General features: G+C 34.9%; 1 protein-coding gene across 2 annotated transcripts in view; it reads right to left on the bottom strand.

Moving 5' to 3' along the window:
- LOC126965963 (frizzled-4-like) overlaps positions 1-20,933 on the bottom strand; it is a 67,569-nt gene extending 46,636 nt beyond the window's left edge. Inside the window, exon 1 of one of the 2 annotated variants that reach the window (XM_050809799.1) lies at positions 19,927-20,933. In XM_050809799.1, the coding sequence (XP_050665756.1) occupies positions 19,927-20,828 (902 nt within the window). In that variant the 5' untranslated portion in view covers positions 20,829-20,933. Of the gene's footprint in view, positions 1-19,922 lie in introns of those variants that run through there. The other variant, XM_050809800.1, reaches the window with a different exon arrangement.
- Between the last annotated feature and the right edge of the window lie 387 nt (positions 20,934-21,320).

Raw genomic sequence — 21,320 nt, 5'->3', positions numbered from 1 at the left:
TAAGTTACTCCTTATTACATCAGCTACCTGCCAATAAAATTCCCGTATTTATATGTATGTATATCCCAGAAAATGTTCAAAACAAAAGTATAACGTTATTCAAAAGAATTGTTAAAAAACGTTTGTGTGGTAAAGGTTACTATAACATAAATGACTTTCTTAATTGAACACAGATTGGGAATGGAGTGATCGCCCTCAGGCTATTAAATAATAAGTTTAATTGTACAATATTACATTGTAAACATATTTATTCGATGAAAAAAAAGCCCGCTGAGTTTGTTGCGCCCATTCTTCTCAGGTCTGAGGCATTCATTTTGGAATGGGTGGTAGTTTTTGACTTTCAATAAGTGATGTCACATCCTATTTTGAATAAAAATATTTGAATTTGAAAAATTAGTTATATGTAATGAGATTAGAAATCACTTATATTACGCATTAACTAGTATTTATTCAATTTTTTTTTTAAATGATTCCAGCTTAACTACCTTATATTATGAATTAGTATATTTTCTTCATTAATAACTTATCAATTAATTTTTGTTTTGTGCTATCAATAAAGATGTGAGAGTACTAAATAAAGATTGGTCTTCATTTGATACCGCATGTTTTGAACTACATTATAAGGTTTCTTTGATCGTTCGCTATTTTAAATTATGTCACGCTACATTTCAATATGGCGTCATCTTAAAATACGAAATAATAATATAATAAAGTGATACATGACTAACACTCCCGTGTTTGCATCTATATATTGTGAACACGGTGATATTTCTTCAATGTCATCAAAATATCTACATTGTGATAAACAGATTATCTTTTATACACATGTATAACCTGTTACCTAACTAAATAACTCATAACTTATATATTACTAGCTGACTCGACAGACGTTGTTCTGTACATAATAAATAAAATACTGTATTTGTCAATAATATATCATAACATCAAGAATTATTTCGTAACATATGCTCCATGTTTTTATAATGAAATTGTTTCACAGTGGAACTGTCAAATCGTGCGTCAATAAATTCTCTCATAGAAAATATGTCCATACAAAACAAATATTGGAAATAAAAATAATTATGGGTCCCCAATCGAAATAAAAAGTATCCTATCTCTCAAGTTGGACTAAACTGCACTCCGCACACTACTAAAATCCGTTCATTAGTTTAGGAGTCCATCGCGGACAAACAAAGTGTCACGTAATTTATATATAATAAGATATGGTATTGTTCAAAAGTCAAAACACACCATATAGTGTTCAAATATTTACATAAAACAATGTTTTGATTAGATGTGTAAGTGAAAGTACATCAATAAAAAAAAACCGTTATGTGCTAGTCGATTCTATATTCTACATATTTTCAATAGTTTAGATTAAAACAAAATTTTAGTTAAGTACACATAAGTTTGTTAAGTTCAATAACTAGCCAACTCTTAAAGATTGACAATATTTATATCATTATGTAAAAAGTGTTCTTATTAAATAAAATAAAAATCACACTCTATAGGTTCTGGATCAGATTTTAAATCGCCATCTTGTTTTTTACTATCAGTTGTCATAGCGGAAATAGTAATACAAATTCTCTCTAAATTACAGCAGGCTAAATATTACAGTTTTTGAGGCAGCAGATTTTACTATTTTCGGGTTCCTTCGGGCACGGAACCATAGAACATAAATCATAATCAAATTGGCTTTTATAATAAGCTTATTAAGTCCTGCTAGATTATAACCGATTTTAAAATTCCTGCCCCAGTCTGAGGCGGGGAAACCAAGAGGAAACCGCACTTAATTATATGCCTCTCCATCACTCAAAACTAACAAACAAGGTATTTCAAGACCACCCACCATAAGAGCGGAACGAACGACCTTTGAACACGAGTTAAAAAGTGAATGAAAATATAACTTAACATGATGTGCAGTAAGAGTGTTTTTATTTTATTAGAAGAGATAAATTGGCAATGGCGGATGGTAAGATCGATAAATATCTGCAATACATGAGAAAAAACTAATGTAAGTTCCATTACATACAGTACCCAGATATATAATGCAGCCAACGCAAGACTAAACATAATATACCCACAGACTTTATTAGAATGCAAGAAAACAACCAAAAACTGGCTCCATGGGCTGAATTTCCATGAGACCGAGAATTTAATACAGTAAAATATCTTAATAATATATACAAATCTTAATAACATATCTAAACACTATCACACCCATACACACAGTACACACACACACTCGCACACGCGCGCGCACACCAATACACACACATTCTCAGAAGTTATACTTTTATTTTAATTTTATTCTCACTTTTGTATTTAGACAGTTGTTATTTTATTTTATCTGATTTTGATAATTTGATTTCACTATGTACCGTCGTATGTTTGTCGATTTGACCGAGTAGTCAATGACAGCTGAAACACAGTTCATACTAGTTTAGCTGTCTTTGCTACCTGTATTGTATGTAAATTATTAATAATATAATTTAGAAACATTTTTAACTTGTATATTAATTATTGTAATGTTTGGGAAATAAAGTTATAATTATTATTAATTCAATTAATGTAATCAAAGTATTGTACTTAAATATAGTAATAAAATATGTTCCATATTTACAGACGCATGTATGCTTTTGGGAGAAATATTTTTTTTAATGTATTTAAATAAAAAAGACGTGTATTTTTCCAAAAATCCTTTAAATTTTTTATTTCTCGTGCTATTTTACGTTTGTAGAAAGAAGTAAGAACAATATTGTAATAAAGAAGGTATTAGTTAACGTTTATTTAAATATTATTACATTATTTTATACAATGATATAGAAATGAAAATTTTATTTTGTATATTACACCTTATATTGAAATTCTTTTACTTAATTTAATGGTTAACCCATTGCCTAATACTTTGGTTGTGGATCAGTAGACATATGACTTGCGAGAGACTTGGTATATAGCTGAAGTATGATACAAATGGTCTACTTGAACAGCTAACGTCAGGTTGTTGAATTTGGTATATGTAGGTGTGCGCGCTTATCGTAAAAATACGCTGTGATAATCTATATATATATAATGAAAATGGTCTTTGTTTGAGGTTCAGTCACGCCTAAACCACAGATCGTATCGACATGAAACTAACACCATTCAATGCGAAATTTATCCTAGATGGTTTATGGCTACTTATTCTTTTATTGTATTTGTAATAAGATTAATAAAATTTAATTTATTTCATTTTAAAATTCCTCCTGCGAAGCGGGCGGGAACGGCTAGTACTACATAATATATAATTAATTACCATTGCCACGAATTGGCCACACCTCAGAATGATGCTGGTTGCTAGCACAAGAAAGGTTACCTTTTAGTAATTTGAAAAGTCCTGAAAAAAAAGCCTGACAAATCGATAAAAGTCCGGACTGTTAGCTAATCTCGTTTATATTTCGAATACTTATTTAATATAATTGATATGTAGTATAATTTCTAAATTCCATCTCATTCAAAATAAAATTCGGATAGGTTAGAGAGCCGGACAAAATCCGGACTAGAGTCGAAAAGTCCGGACATGTCCGGATTTATCCGGATGGATGGTAACCCTAAGCGAAAGCAAATTGAAGCAGACATTACTCTAATTAAAGTTTTCGACTCCGGTACAAAGCTAACATTAGAATTTAATTTAAAAAATAATTAATACAAAATAATGTGGTTTTGTCGGTAGTGGTCCAACAAAGCCAGGTACCAATAACGAGGTGGGGCCGATAGCATCTCGATTGTCGAGGAGCGGCGGTTCGTGCCCGATCTCAGACCAAGATACCGGGAATTCTCTCGGCTCTTTGTGAAGGAGAAATATGGTTTTTGGATACTGATCTAGAGGCGATATTTTAACTTGTTTTGGTGTGATGCAGTAAAGTTTTGCTGAATTTGACAGTTAAAGAAATAGTGTTAATCATTGAAAGGCTATAAATTATTATCTTCACCATTTCGATGTGTGGCGATCAATCACAGCGTAGGTACGTACGCGTGATTGATCGCCACACGCGTTTAATCGTGTACTTAGAGCGAACTTGGATGGATATGTTGTTAAAGGTAGAACTAGGCGTACGTAGAGCGAACTTGGATGGATATGTTGTTAAAGTTAGAACTAGGCGTACGTAGAGAGAACTTGGATGGATATGTTGTTAAAGTTAGAACTAGGTGTACGTAGAGAGAACTTGGATGGATATGTTGTTAAAGTTAGAACTAGGCGTACGTAGAGCGAACTTGGATGGATATGTTGTTAAAGTTAGAACTAGGCGTACGTAGAGAGAACTTGGATGGATATGTTGTTAAAGTTAGAACTAGGCGTACGTAGAGAGAACTTGGATGGATATGTTGTTAAAGTTAGAACTAGGCGTACGTAGAGAGAACTTGGATGGATATGTTGTTAAAGTTAGAACTAGGCGTACGTAGAGCGAACTTGGATGGATATGTTGTTAAAGTTAGAACTAGGCGTACGTAGAGCGAACTTGGATGGATATGTTGTTAAAGTTAGAACTAGGCGTACGTGGAGCGAACTTGGATGGAAATGTTGATAAAGTTAGAGCTAGACGTACGTAGAGCGAACTTGGATGGATATGTTGTTGGAGTTAGAACTAGGCGTACGTAGAGCGAACTTGGATGGAAATGTTGTTAAAGTTAGAACTAGGCGTACGTAGAGCGAACTTGGATGGAAATGTTGATAAAGTTAAAACTAGGCGTACGTAGAGCGAACTTGGATGGAAATGATGTTAAAGTTAGAACTAGGCGTACGTAGAGCGAACTTGGATGGAAATGATGTTAAAGTTAGAACTAGGTGTACGTAGAGCGAACTTGGATGGAAATGTTGTTAAAGTTAGAACTAGGCGTACGTAGAGCGAACTTGGATGGAAATGATGTTAAAGTTAGAACTAGGCGTACGTAGCGCGATTTGGGATGGAAATGTGGTTAAAGTTACATTCCACAAGGAAGTAGGACCAGGTCAAGAGAACCAAACTGCGTGAGAGGATGAAGCATGGAAAATATACCAGGACTGTGGCAAAATATGGCGGTCGGGATATTATTGGTATTTTGCCTGGACAAACATTCAGAAAAACAATACCAAATCTACAAACTACTTTTTTGGTGTCACTGTGGTTTGTAGAACACAAAGAAAATGTTCTTTAAAAAAAATACATAAGCATTTAAAAATTGCGATATATCTTTGAATTATGCTAGGGAATGCTTCTTTAAAATCTCGCCCTTTAACTAACCTAGGTTTTTTTTAATAGTCATAAATCCTGAACAATCCGCGTCCCCTTGTGCCACAGAAAACGTTCGACTCCAACGTCCATTAATAATCCAAAGGTATATTTTTAAAACAAAAATTATTCCCTACAACCATCGCAAACTACAGTGATTATTCGACGGAGTGCGCGGCCCTGTTGCTGCGTGATTGAAGACTTCGCTGCAATCCTTGGGCGAGCGTGACGCAAATACTACGCTCAAAGCGCTAGAAAAGGATAGCGTAAGTTCAACATCTGATTAGCATCCCAATTACTGTACGAGCACTGGAAATCGAATCTTGTCAGTAGTGATGTGCTTGTTATGATCGAGAATCGATTTATCGACATTTAAAATATTTCATTCGACTTTTTTATGCTTATGTTGTAATGTATTAATTTATGCCTGTTTATTAGGGATTACTATCTTTAATAATAATTATTACAGTTACATTTTATTGATTTAATACACAAGCAAGAATCAAAAGTTTTTTTACATTGGCTACGAAGAAACAAAGCCCGTATACACACCGCAAAAATCAAGATGAGTTGATAATGATGATGATGCCTTAATTTTTGCGGAGGTTCAAGAGAGTATCGACAGGTGACCGGCTGTTTTGGCCTCCAATTCCATTATTATACAATATTAAGCTGTATTTTTATACTTAAATGAAAAACTGAAACAAAATTAAATACTATTTAAAGTAGATTTCTTATCATATTAGTGTACCGGTTATAAAGTATGAGCTCCGTAAGCCTGATTCGAGAGGTTTAATATTTTCATGTTTTTTTTTTAAATTCATCTAGTTTTCACATACACAAAATGTGCAATTAAGGTAAATTTATTACACAAAATATATTCTTTATAAATACAAAACTGTTTTATTTTCAGTGCTGCCTTCTTAAAATAGCATATACAAATTATGTCACTACATCAGTTTGGACTGCGTGTAATTTTATTGTGTTTTAACAACCCTGGCGACCTACATAGAGATCACAAGAATAGTTTTAATAATTTACAGCTTACTTCACGATTTTCCTAGCAATATTTCTCTTTCTAGATATGTTAAATTTAAAATAGGACTTAAATCACCGATTGAACCTTAAAACCCATCTATTATTCAAAGGTCCTGCGAAGAACGGACGCAAGAAGCTTAGCGGGCAACTTATAAAATTTGGCAACAAATGTAGATATATATATATGTAAGAGCATAAGACTTACTAGCCCCCAACTTAGCCGAGTAGTATAATGGTTTTTCAGTATATTCCTGGCGGTACCATTAGTTAAAACATATACTTATTTAAAGTTTATATTTAAAGTCATAACTTTACCTCGAAATTATGATGAGTGTTCTTGGGTGCGCGATATGTTAAAATTATAACCACCACCCATTGTTAAGAAGTGTTTAAGAAATGTAATAGTATGCATCATTTACTCTTACAACGAGTCGCATTCAATTTTCTATTATAGAATGCTAAAAACGATAATATAATTAAATAAAAATAGAACTAGTACTTAGTTCATTTACAATTTAATAAATCAAAGTTTGTGTATTTTATCGATAAAAATACATATCGATACAGGCACATCCCTACTAACGAGCTTGATGCACTCAGACGGGGCGTTCATGTCGAGATTGCATCGGCAGCCACAAGAAATTTTAAAATAAACAAGAAATTATGAAGCGGCCATTGATTACATGCCTTGCAACCAGCTTGACCTGCGAAAATTTACGTTAATGCTAATTTCCATCCATTTATCGGCCTACCACTACAAATTTATATGTATTTAAATATAAAAACTTTGGTGTTTCTTGTCTTGTACGAGTTCGCTTTGTTTTTGTCGCAATTTATTATTTTAAATCTGAGTCGTTTCAACAAAAAAAAAGTTTCGTAACCCGTAGGAATATAGGAACGGCAAATATTATGTCTAAATCTAATACATTGTTTGATCTTTAATAACTTTAGCGTTTTGCTGACGTGCATCTTTATGGGTAAGTCCATCCAAAAATGCCTTTAATTTTTTTTTTCTATTTCACAATATATCGCCGGCTGATACTTTTAGTTTTTTTTATGTATTTTTTTTGACCATTTCACCATAGTGAATAATGTACAACTAAATCGTTTTTAAAAAGAGTTGTGGCCAGCTCTATTCAACTCACTTAGTCGATGCTAAGCGTTTGTAACAAAAACACGAATTTAAGTGTTGGGCTTTGTTTAAAATATGACTTAGTGGGTATTGAGATACTGTTCTAATAACTCTGAAAACACAAGTTAAAGTGAAGAAAAGAAAAAGGCCAATAGGTGTTATTTTTTAAGCAAGTTTAACTTCAACGGATCAGTCTAGCTATCCAACGCGGAAATACTGCCAGTATTCTTGGTACGCTTCCCCGTAATAAAAGTTTTGATTTTATGTAGTCATTGTATTGTAAATATAGTTATAAGATTTGTTTTGTTTTAATAAAATTTGAATTTTCAGTTTCAATAATCAGTTTAATTTGATTCTCTTTTGTCGATTTAACTCAATTTTTCATTTTGGGTTGATCTCTCATAGATTTGCAATGAATTGTTGCAATTATAAACTTTAGTTTTTCCAAATTGGTTCAAAAAAAATTCCAAACGGGTTCGACCTATTTTGACAGATCTTTCATTGGCAGATAGCTCATGTCAAAGAGAGTGGCCATGGTCATTGCAAACATTATACGCATAGTAAAATTAACAAATTAAAAATAGGATGTCATGAAAAGGACACCCACTCAGCAATTTTTGGAATTGAAATAAGGATCACCCCAATTCCAACACTGATTTTCAGTAGGTACCTACCAAGTCGACCTATTGACAGCAGCCGTAGACAAAACGGTTTTTTTGTTATAGGTCTTAAAAGTGACCGTCTAAAAATAGTACAAAAAGAGAAGAAACTAAAAATATTGAATTCTAATAGAAGTTTTATATTTTTATTATATTAAATAGGATTTTTTTATTTGGCTAAAGACCATTTATTTCAGAAAATAGGTAAAAAAATTGAACTTATCTGTCAGATAGCTCACTCGTATTAAATAAAATATGTATTGTCATAAAGTTGTTGGTATTACGAAATACGCGGTCATACCTCAATATCCACAAAAATTGGTTTCTTTGAGAGTCGATTACAATGATAACGTAATGAAAATAGTCCGACGCAAAAAATATAGTACACAAAGAAGGACTTAAAGAAAATTTAGAACCGAATAGAATATTTATATATAATTTGAAATATCCAATAATAAATTTGGAAGTTGCTTCCCAAAAATAAACTTTGGGGTCAAAAATCTCCGAATTTTCAGCTATAACAACATTCTTCTTTTAAGGAATTTAATTGAATTAGTACATCTGTAAAAACTTTAACCGATCAATTTTTCAATTTAATATGTAAATTTGGAAAAAACTAAAGAAAATCAGTAAAATAAATGCCCATTTGCAGCTTAGCCATATGATCAACACAAATATAATGTAGGGTTGGTTGTAGCATTTACAATCCTAGTCAGTCCGCGCCTTAACCACAAAAAGGAAAACAAAAGAAATAATTATCTACACAAATGTACACTAAATTATGACTATATTTACAATGATATTAGTCTAAAGTACAGATGTTCAGTAGGTATTTAAATGAATGTATGTAAATAAATCAAATATTATCCAGTATTTATTTAATAGATAAGATAACTAACATTATACGATCATAAGCTTCACTTGAGCTAAAACTTCTGTAGCTTTCTCAAAAGCCATTACTGGCGTGTCGTGAGGCGTAGTGCTCACAGAAAGCACGTTCCACCTCCAGACGACTCACAAAACCAATTTCATGAATCCATTACGAAACCACAACACGTCCCGGTAACTAGTTCTCCCGTCTGTTATTATTTTAATGGAGTAGTTTCGAACAAGCACGTTGAAAACAATTACAAAAGTGTTGCCAGCGTTTATGAATATGCTGTCTCTATACGGAACTCTTTTATCTAATATATAAAATTCTCGTGTGCCGGTGTTTATTACCAAACTCCTCCGAAACGGCTTAACCAATTTGTTTGAAAATTTGTGTGAATATCGGGTAGGTCTGTGAATCGGCCAACATCTATTTTTTCATACCCCTAAATTTTTTGACATTTTTTTATTTTTATTTTATGTTTATTTATTATGTATTTTATATTTATGATTCAGCATTAAAAATACGTACAACTTCATATTTTCAACCGTCTACGATCAACACCTATTTTAGTATCGCGATTTTAAAATTATTCTATTCCATCCACAATACGCAATAGAGTTGCAAGATGGCAATGGAATATAATAGGTTTGAGGATCTATTTTTTATACCCCAAAAATTTAATTATTAAATTGTTTGATGGGTCAGCTAGTTATTTCGTATAACCGAAAATAGTGTCTCGCGCATTGACACACTTAAATGCTTATATAATTTATACGTCTAGATAGTCTCTTGATGTTAGACTACCGATAAAAACAGGCCCGATTTATTACTTTAGTGTGTGTGACAAGCTACGTCATACACTCGCGATTTGTATGACATTTGTGTTAGTGTGCATGTATTGCTCAAAATAGAGTTTAACTCTAAACTCTATTTTTTTCGACGTTTTCACAGCGTCATAGTCTATCTAGACGTAAACGTACTGTAAATTATGTTTGTCTATACGTAAAAATGATCAAAGATTAAATGAAGTACAAAGGAAGACTTTATTAATGCTATAAGAACCAAGATCACAGCTTGTGCATGTCGCTGTCGCACTTGGTGCCAACAAATGTCAAAAAAGAGCCTTTACCATAGTAAAAATCATAAAACAGAATGGAACTTTGACTAGAGAACAACAATAATAAGAAAACTAATTAAAAGGCATAAAAGGCATTTATTTACTCAAAATTGACTACTAATTTATTTATAAATAATGCCTGAACAGTGGCTGGGACTTTAATAGTGTATACGGATTGTATAATCGAATACCTAATCCCATGCAAATAACATTACAGAAATACACAAATAAAATTTGAAAAACAAAATTTTATGAACGATGCGGGATACGAACCCACGACCTCCGGCGTTCCGTGCCGGTGCTCTAACCAACTGAGCTAACCGTTCGAGTACCGCCTCGTTATAAAATTCTGTTTGCTTTGTTCAACTCTCAGGTTGTCTCGACCTCCGGCACGGAACGCCGGAGGTCGTGGGTTCGAATCCCGCATCGTTCATAAAATTTTGTTTTTCAAATTTTATTTGTGTATTTATCCTAGAAGTGAGGGTTATCACTTTAAAAACATTACATATTATTACAGAAATAATTTTGAATTTTTCTTATCATCTAGTAACTAGGCATTTAAATCGTGTTGCTTTTATACATTTTCTTAAAAAAGTAATCTTTTGAAGATACACATTTTAAGATGCGCGCGCATCACTGTACCACAAAAGTAACAGCGTGAGGTTGGTTCCTAAAATTATCCGACGTCTTTTGGTTTCTTCGTGGATTATTAGGACAGGCAAAGGGTTCAAGCCCATACAGCCGTATTCGTATATATAATTATAAATTGTCTAAGCCATCTTTGCAAGATTTTAACAATATTTTTCTTTCTACAATTAATGTAGAATAGCAGAAGGAATAAATAATTTTAAGGATTTTTGCTTTGTTACGCCAAAGAAGTATAACTTCTTGCGTGCATACATAAGTACACACAATTAATTATTATTGTTTAATGAATCAACTAAAACAAAACGGTGGCAACATTGCTAACAAGATTGCGAATGCCTCGGAATATAATTATTGTGACCCACACAACTACAGAGGAATACAAACGTTGAAGCTAGGTTTATACACATATTCTTTTTTTAACTTTTCACCGCTGCGTAGCTTTTTTTTATGATAATAAGGGACGAGACGAGCAGGACGTTAAGCTGATGGTAATTGATACGCCATGCCCATTACAATGCAGTGCCGCTCAGGATTCTCAAAAAACCCAAAAATTCTGAGCGGCACTACAATTACGCTCGTCACCTTGAGACATAAGATGTTAAGCCTCATTTGCGCAGTAATTTCACTAGCTACGGCGCCCTTCAGACTGAAACACAGTAATGCTTACACATTACTGCTTCACGGCAGAAATAGGCGCCGTTGTGGTACCCATAATCTAGCCGGCTTCCTGTGCAAAGGAGCTTGTACAGGGCTTTTATAAGCGTACTTAACATCCAATTGGCCATTATCGTCGCCAGACCAATAAAACCTTTACAGCGTATTTGACACTTCGTTAACACCAGTTGACACGACAATGTACAAATCTGTTAACTTGAACACTTAGATAATTTATACGTCTAGAATCTAGACTCTAGATACAGCCTCTTGCTGCTAGACAACCGATGAAAACAGGCCAGGTTTATTACTTTAGTGTGGGTGACAAGCTACGTCTTACACTCGCGATTTGTATTAGTGTGCGTGCATTGTTCAAAATTGAGGTTAAGTGTCAACCAGTGGGAGGCTCCTTTGCACAGGATGCCGGCTAGATTATGTGTCCCACAACGGCGTATCTCTGCCGTGAAGCAGTAATGTGTAAACAGTACTGTGTTTCGGTCTGAAGAGCTACCTAGTACCTAAAATTACTGGGCAAATGAGACTTAAGATCTTACGTCTCAAGGTGTTGTAGTGCCGCTTAGAATTTTTGGATTTTTCAAGAATCCTGAGCGGGCTTGCATTGTAATGGACAGGGCGTATCAATTACCATTATCTGAACGTGCTACTCGCGTCGTCCTTTATTATAATAAAAAAAACCTCAATATTTTCTACGTTTGCACAGCTGTCTGTATATTACATGGTAGATTGTACGATATTTGTGGAAGTTCCTTTCTATCAGACGCGAGAGGTATCCTGCTAATTAATTATCTTGCAAGTTTTTTGTTAAGCTTTGTAAAGGTTTGTAATCGATTACAGTTTGATATTGTTCATAGATGTCGCCCTAAGCCATCAAGGACGCATTATCTAAGTTTATTATAGAACTGTGACCTTACTTATTATGTAACTGGTGAATATACGATTGGTACGACCCTATTAAGTGTTTTAAAACCTTAGTTAGTGGGATATTTTTGAGATTTGTACAGTCTTACTATCCCATAGTTATTATATTTTTGAGGGGATATAATAAATCTCTTTCAAATACCGTTGCTGAATATATTAATGAAATTTAAAATTCAATTATAATTAGGTGCTAATAATTAATTAAAGCCGTGAAACATGTTCCGGCTACAGATAGTAGGTCTCATTAGGGAATTTAATTGAATTTAGTGCAACGGCGGCTGCACATATTGGCCTCAGCATTAATCTCTACACCAAAGAATATATAAAAGTACAAGTAATGAAATAAAATTTTATGAACGATGCGGGACTCGAACCAACAACCTCTCGCGTTCTGTGCGTGTGCACTCCCAACTGAGCGAACCGTTCGAGTGACGTATCGTCTGAAGGGTCATTACTGTGTTTCGGTCTGAAGGGCGCCGTAGCTAGTGAAATTACTGGGCAAACGAGACTTAACATCTTATGTCTCAAGGTGACGAGCGCAATTGTAGTTCAGCTCAAAATTTTTGGGCTTTTCAAGAATGCTGAGCGGCACTGCATTGTAATGGGCAGAGCGTATCAATTACCATCATCTGAATGTCCTGCTCGTCTCGTCACGTATTTTCATAAATAAAAATCGTCATAAAATCTTGCATGCTTTGTTCAACTCTAAGGTTGTGGCTTCATCTACAGGATCTTTACAGTTGATAACCTGCTCAACTCCAATTTTTGGATATTAGGAAATTGACTTGAGATGTCGCTCTTGCTAATCTAAACAATTTGTTATTTGTTTTTACAAGTACTACACACGAAAAAGTCGTTTCGTGTCTTACTTATAGATAAATATTTAATAACTGATTATTGAGTATTGTTTTGTGTGTCCGTCTGTTTTTCGATAAATTTCTATTGACCTTGATAAAAGGAACAATTTGTTATGTTTTTAAGGTGAAAACCCTCAGTTTTCTAGGATTCTAGGATTAATACATAAATAAAATATGAAAATAAAATTTTATGATGCCATAGGTTGTGGCCTGTGGTTTCGTGTGCCGCATGGATCATAAAATTTTGTTTTCAATTTTTATTTATTGATAAAAGAAATACTTTGGTCTGCAGATAAATTATATGACTGGTTAATAGATAGGCTACAGTGAGGAATTTGCTAGAAACTGTCATAATCATAATGTTAATAACACCACGAACAGACATAAGCTTATAATGCCTACTACTCGGCTAAGTCGAGTTAGTAAGTTTTTTGGGGGGCGATGTATTTGCTTTGACAACAAGATCCCTGAAAATGTTCAAAACAAAAGTATTACGTTATTCAAAAGAATTGTTAAAGAAACGTTTGTGTGTGGTAAAGGTTACTATAACTTAAATGACGTTCTTAATGATACCACAGATTGGGAATGGAGCGACCGCCCTCAGGCGATTAAATAATAAGTTTAATTGTACAATATTACTTCGTAAACATATTTTTTCGATGAAAAAAAAGCCCGCTTAGTTTTTTGCGCCCATTCTTCTCAGGATTGAAGCATTCATTTTGGAACGGGTGGTAGTTTTTGACTTTCAATAAGTGATGTCACATCCTATTTTGAATAAAAATATTTTAATTTGAATGCCTCGCACTAATTAATTGGTCCATTCGCGGTACGGTCCTGACGGTTATAATAATAGCTGACCCGGCAAACGTTGTTTTGCCATATAAAGTATAATTCACGCGATAGTTTTATAAGTAATAAAATATTGCCTATATTATAGCCTGTACATCATTTTGCTCTATTGTCAATAGTTTTTGCAGCGCAAGCAAAAATAGGTTTTCGATTTTACACCTTGTGTTACAAAATAGCAATTTTATTACGGATCCCTAATTTTGAAAAATAAAAAAAAACATAGCCTTCCTCGATAAATGGACTACACAACACTGAAAGAATCATTCAAATCGAACCAGTAGTACCAGAGATTAGCGCGTTCAAACAAACACTGCAGCTTTATAATATTAAGTATAGATATAGGTTTTGTCCCATGTACAATACGACATACCATCGAATATTGAAGACAACGATATATTTAATACAATATACTTACTTAAACATACAGAAATATATATAATCATGCACATAAACATACATAAACACATATAAACATACATGACTCGGAAACAAACATCCATATTCATCATATAAATGCTTGCACCTACGGGGATTCGAACCCGGGACCTCTAGCTTAGTAGATAGGATCGATAACCACTCGGCTATTCATATAATATGTCGTCATATAACAAAACCGCGTTCGATGGTTCAACCGTACCAAATCCGATCATGTGTTTAGGTTATTATATACGTCCTAAAAGCAGCCAATTAAACTAGTGAGCCCGCGACAGCCGAAACTCGTGGTGATACAATCGGACCGGACGCTATTAATTTGTTAGAAAGCCCAAATTTTTGAAACATAACCGAGTCGGTATGATAATTTCTTGTAGATTTATGTTTAGCCGGTTCTCTTTGATAGTTCCTACTTATATCTGATGGGCCCGGCAGATATTAATGTTCCACGTATGTGCTTGTTTATCTGGACATGTCTTTATATCGTCAGGTTTTCGTATTTTTGTATACTTCACGTGATTTGAATGGAACAAATGTAAATTTTTATTGGTTGTTATTTTTGTTTTTAAGGAAGGCTAGAAGTTATATGGTTTCCTCAGTAGCACCTCTTTTTTGCCTTTAAACAGTAATAGAGTCCTCAAGCACTGAGTTTTTCAAGAAACATTGCATTGTATTGGGCAGGGTGTTTCTCTTATAATCAGATGGACGGCTTGCTAGGTGAACGACTTTTTCTCATAAAAAAAAACATTGACAGCTATCAGCTTAGTTGAAGGGACTGCCGGCGCAAAGTTTCATTATCATCAGCCGGATTGTCGTCCATTGCTGGACAAAGGCCTCCCCCAAAGATTTCCACGACCTTGACCAGATCGTCGGTCCATCTTGTGGAGGGCGTGGGGGGTTCGTGGTCGCCATTCGAAAACTTTATTGCCCCATCGGCCATCTGTCCGTCGAACTATGTGCCCTGTCCACTGCCACTTCCGTTTCGCAATCATTTGGGCTATGTCGGTGACTTAGGTTCTCCACGGATCTCCTCATTTCTGATTCAATCTCGCTGGCAAACTCTGAGAATAGCCCTCTCCATTGCCCTCTGAGCGACCATGAGCCCAAAGCTTAGTAGCCTCTAAAATCTTAATAATGACATGTTATATCAGACTTTCTATAGGTACATATGATAGCTTATACTTATTTTATAATTTAACAAATGAAATTATACCCTTTTCATTCATCTAAGCAGAATTAAATTAAAAAACGGAGTACAGTGTTTAGCCAAGCAAATATAATTCTCGAATAATGTTCTAGAATATCATATAATTGTATCATATATTTATGAAATATTTATTAAATCATTTTATCTTACCTATTGTAAATATATCTTGTTTATATCAGTGCCGCGATAAAATCTAATGATTATATATAAAATGTGTATATATACTTACTAAATTCCTAGTCGATTCTTTCATATAGCCTTAAATTGGGTAAATATAAACAATCATTTGGTACCAACAGACGCTAATTCGAGCGAGAAGTGTGAAAATTAAATGAGATAAATGCTTTATAATTTTCGCGGATTGTAAAACACGCGAGGCATGGCACTGCGCAGGGCGGACAAAAAGCTGAAATATCTGGAGTCTGCGGACGTGACTGGAAGGGTATCGTTTCCTGCGAAACATTGTAGATCCTCGTATAATTTATGTAGAAATGTAAAACGACAACTTTTTGTCGCAACATTTCTGATTTTCGAAGTTTTTGTTGTACAAAATATTCCCTAATAATGGCCGCCGAAAGTTTCTTATTATTTAATGACATTATTGTCGTCGTAAGATTCAGGAAGTTGTTTGGCTGAGTTTTATTAAAAATAAAGTTCCGGAACTTAACACTCTTTAACGGGGAATATATTACACTTATAAATTCATTACTGATAATGAAAATTGCTTCTTTCAATTGCATTTATACCTAATGCATCTCTAAAATATAGTAGTACAGTCAATCCTCTTGGTTTTATCCCTATATACTTATATTAGATCTGATATTCGTCTAGATAGACTATGACAGCTGTGAAAACGTCGAATAAATTGACTTTAGTGTGTCATTATACTAAGTACTCTATTACACTATATAGTAACTTCTATCACAGTAGACATACCTATGTAATTCTTTTTTGAGCAATTCACGCACACTAACACGAATGTCAATCGCGAGTGTAAGACGTAGCTTGTCACGCACAATAATCTAATATTCCAGGCCTGTTTTTATCGGTTGTCTAACAGCAAGAGACTATCTAGACGTATAAATTATATAAGCTTATATATTGCGGCCATCCATGCCTCCAGCTTCAGCCATATTGGTACATTTACGTCACTCTGACCTCTTTCGTCATTTCTGACGTTAAGCCTTTAATTGTCAACATATTATTATTGTCTGAATTAATAATGAGTTGCCTTTAATTAATGTCTTTTACGTTAACCGTTTCAATTCAAGCAAATAAGTAAATAATCAAAATGAATGGTTTTCATCTAGTTAATAGTCTAGGACATTCTCTGACCCCTTTGGCCTTTAATATCCAAGTCCTGGCTACTCATATAATCTTGCTTACGGCATATTAAGGTGTCCAAACCAGCGCGGGTGGTTTTCTCGAATTTTCGCAGTAGGATTTCAGCTACATTAAATTACCAATATTGAATTTTGTTTAGCCTTGTTACACCCCCTGCTTATGGTAGAATTTTCATCTAAGTGACCTGCATTTTTTACTCCTAAGTAGATACTAAGCTGAAATTTAATGTATGTATTTAAAAACAGAAGGGCAGTAAAAAAAAGACGATCTTTTAAATTTTTTAAGACTTCGCCTTACACTTGTCCGTTTCATTCAAAGTCAAAGTCAATTAAACTTTATTCAATTAGGCTTAAAATAAGCTCTTTTGTCAAATCAAATATTTCTTTTATATTACTGAGTTTACCATATATTCGTAAAAAGTTGAACTCGTGAGAAGAACAATATAAGAAACTCAATGGCCACTCTTTTCAATCAGATAGAGTAATTTACAATGGCTGTAATATACATGAAAAATTAGTTTGTATGGTGCTGCGTCCAATATATAAGTCCTCTTTAAATGATAAAAAAAAATCATAAAAAATAATAAAGAATTAACTGTATTAATATAAATTATAGTATATTGGATGCATTATAAATATCTGTTCTCAATTACGCTCGAGTAAAAAATAAGGACTCCGTGTCACCTTACATAACAGCCCCACGCTTATACTAATACAAGCCGATCGGCCGCCATTATGAGAGAACCATCGTCTGTGACAGATCAGTTTGCGTCGCAATAAAATATTTTAAAAATGCCGTCGTGGGTTGTGAAAACTTGTAAAAACAATTATATATAAGAGTATTTGTGGATATATGTTTATTTAAGGAAGAAAAAATTGTGTAACTGGTATACCCCGTAACCGCACACACACAAGCATAAAGGTGCTTCACTTGCTGATATCACGGAGTCCTTCTTTTTTTACTAATCCGTGTTCTCAGTCAGGCATAAGCTAATAGAGACTTTGTTCCATTTTATTCTAATATTCACCGGCTTTAAACGTAGAAAAATATTTTCATAAATAAAATTTACAACACGTCGTTATTCCGAAGAACTATTTTTGAATAGTTATGACGTGTGTACACGCATCTCACAACCCACATTTCGTAATCGGTTTTGACTGATGCACCAAACATAAACGACATGATTTATTGAAGAGAGTTTATTTATTCTCTATTCTTTGTGTGTTATGAACGATTTCACCATAGACATAAAGAATGAACAGTTTGTTCCCTAGCCAATTTTTAAAGTATGATAAATAGATACGAAATGTGAAACACACAGAACGCAATGAATTCAAAAATAGTCCTCGAGATGAAAGATTGTTAGCAAAATTTTGATTTACAAATTATAGATGTATTAGGTACAATCTTTTTCTTCTATAAGCTCTACAATATTCATAGTTAAGGCCAGCCTAGCCAAACTCTTTGAGTAAAAAGCATTTTTCAAAGATGACGGCTATAATTTTGTAAAAAACGGAGATAGCCGAATTCCACTACATTTTAAGCAACTGTTCGCTTTTAAACTTAGCCGGATTATATTTCGTCGCCAATTGCCATATTATGTGTAATTAAAACTCTATTAAACTTATGTCAAATCACCGCACGTTTCATAGTAAACTAAATTTAAATTTTTTCTTATTACTTAGTATTAGTAAGGCGGTAGCTTTTACCCTCAATGCAGATCTCAAAATATTTTCTGCTACCTTAATATTAATTACCTACATGTATATTGAGAGCGAAGTAATAAATACAAAATTAAATAAGAATTTAGGACAGTACGTATTAGCTAAAGTACATAATAAAATTATTTGTTTATATTCACAAATGCAGCGCTGCAAATAGCTTTCCCTAGCAATAACAATGCAATGTCTGCACATTATCTGTGTCAACAATGGTGTGGGACTTTGTACAGATTACGAGAAATGCTTTTCATAAAGTGACAAAACATAATTGATGGTGACAGAGTCTGGCTTGGCCATTCTATTCATGTTGTACCAGCAGGTACCGGGTTTACAGGATCTTTATAGGGGTGTTTGCAAATCATTGTTGAAGGTGTCCCTTTGCAGATTTTTTTTGCCTCTTTTAATCGATTGACATTTCTAGTTTCATGGTTCAGGTAAGCCTATTTTTTGCAGGCATTAACTCGGTATACTTATAGAAATATTGTTTTTTCTTTGAAGGGTTTAAATGTATACGTACTAACTTTTAGATGTTACTTTTAGACGTTTACTACTGCTAGAAATTTTCAAGAATCGAAATTTGGACACAATTTTATATTCTCAGTTTGAAAGTTTTTAAGTATAATTATTATACAAGGCAATAATAAAAAGTAAAAACGTTAGAAGGTGGGTTTTGAACTGAAATCTTTTGAAATATATTTCTGAATGTTTATCTACTACAGAAAATATAACATACATAGTACAATGTCTGTGTAATACGAATAGTGGTATGATAAGGTGATTACATATACATATTTATTACTACACACACTTACCTATTACTACACAGTACTTTGTTGAATCTTTAAGCTTTTGGGTTTAGTAATGAGGTTTAGAGCGTATTTGATCACGTGTACGCCGTAGGTACCAAAGATTAAAAAGATTACTTTCTCAATGCGCCACATTGCTATCCAAACAGTTCGTAATTTAGAAGTTTTTTATTTTCTATTTGTTGAGTTTTGTTTTAGAATGAGATGAGAGTACCTACCATAGTGGAGTTAGTCGCCTTGAGTGTGTCCAAACCCATTTTATATGGCGTAGTGACCGTCAATAAAGAGCATACTCTCACCTCAAAGATCTATTGTTGGTATTTAGCTACCATTAGATGAGCCACTTATCCGTTTGTGCAGAAGGGGAAGCAAAAGTTAAAAAACATTAAGTAGAGCTTACCAGACAGACGCAGCGAGCCCGAAGTAGTACAGAAGTAAGAAGACGACGGCGCAGTTTGGGTTTGCGAGCCCGTCGTGAGCCAGCAGCATGCGAGTGGGCGAGGTGGAGTCCTTGGCGCAGCCGGCGGCCGTGCGACCTGCTGCCGCCCGCACGCCCCACCCCGCGGCCGCTGCACACCTGCATAGCGCCACCAGCACCAGCGCCCGCTCGCCTGCTCCTCCGCGGTCTCCACACGCCAGCTGCGCCGCCACGGCTGCCAACGTACACGCGAAACTCAGAGCAGCCCACGTCGCCAGCCAAACCTCAGCCGCTTTCCTCTCGCCTCCTTCCCACAGCACTTCGGCGTCACAAAACTGCGCGCAACGGCCCGAGCTCCTCACCCAAATCCAACTACTCGGCTTAATGAGCTTCCGGCACGCGCTTCTGCTGTTGCTACTCGTGTCGAAGGGTATACTCCCGATCACCGATGTCCGTTCGCCCGGCCCTTCCATACACATGTGCTCGTGATTGTTTTCTGCCGGGAAAAGGGAACAATCGAGCTCCGCCGGCCAAGGGAAACCGAACCCTCGCAGCACGGGATAACACCTAGAGTATACACTCTCACACAGGCCCCGACACGGTCCTATAGGCAGCGCAACTTTATCTGTACACATCGGCACGTACACGGCGCACAAAAACAAATGCAACTGCGATGAACAACCGTACTGAACCAGAGGACTGAAAGTCTGAAGAGTCACATCGGCGTCAGCCTGGAGTGTGTGCCTAGCCAAGTTTGGCATTCCGGTTTGATTATATCCAATGTTTTTACACATCGCCACTTTTATTGGTTCACATGTCCGAACAGATGCCTCGGAGGCAACTTCTAGAGCTAGAGTAAGTAATAAAACGTATAAGCACTTCATTTTAAGACAATTTCAAAAATACAAGACACAATTAATATAAGGTTATCGTAATATTTCGCGCGTATTTGTTCCTTTAATGAACACGGCCATCACGAAGCGCGTCTCTTGACGTTCTGAAAGGCGCGCGGTTAGCACCTCGCGGGGGGGGCGGGAAGTAACACTGTTTGCCGGGTCGCCACAAACAAACACAAAAAGGTCTGGCAGCAAGCTAGGCAGGTATACACGTTGGTACTGGAGGGAAAGGGATGGAAATTTAGTTTAAAGTACCGCGTGCCGGTCGATGTCCAGACCTTGTTATAGGATAACAATCTTCTGTGGAAGACCTTCTCATAAATTACTTTTACTGCCGGTATTTATGGGAGCTCTCTAGCTCGCTACACGGAGTTAAAAAGTTCGATTACGTAGTAGAAAACTTGATGGGATATCGTAGTAAACTAAAATATAAAACTTGCTTACTTACTGTAAGGATTATTTATTTTTTCAAAGAAAACA

Source organism: Leptidea sinapis, chromosome 9, assembly GCF_905404315.1.
Source record: "Leptidea sinapis chromosome 9, ilLepSina1.1, whole genome shotgun sequence".
Classification (NCBI taxonomy): domain Eukaryota; kingdom Metazoa; phylum Arthropoda; class Insecta; order Lepidoptera; family Pieridae; genus Leptidea; species Leptidea sinapis.
Note: the sequence above shows the minus strand (reverse complement) of the source record. Positions and strands in the feature narration are given on the sequence as shown.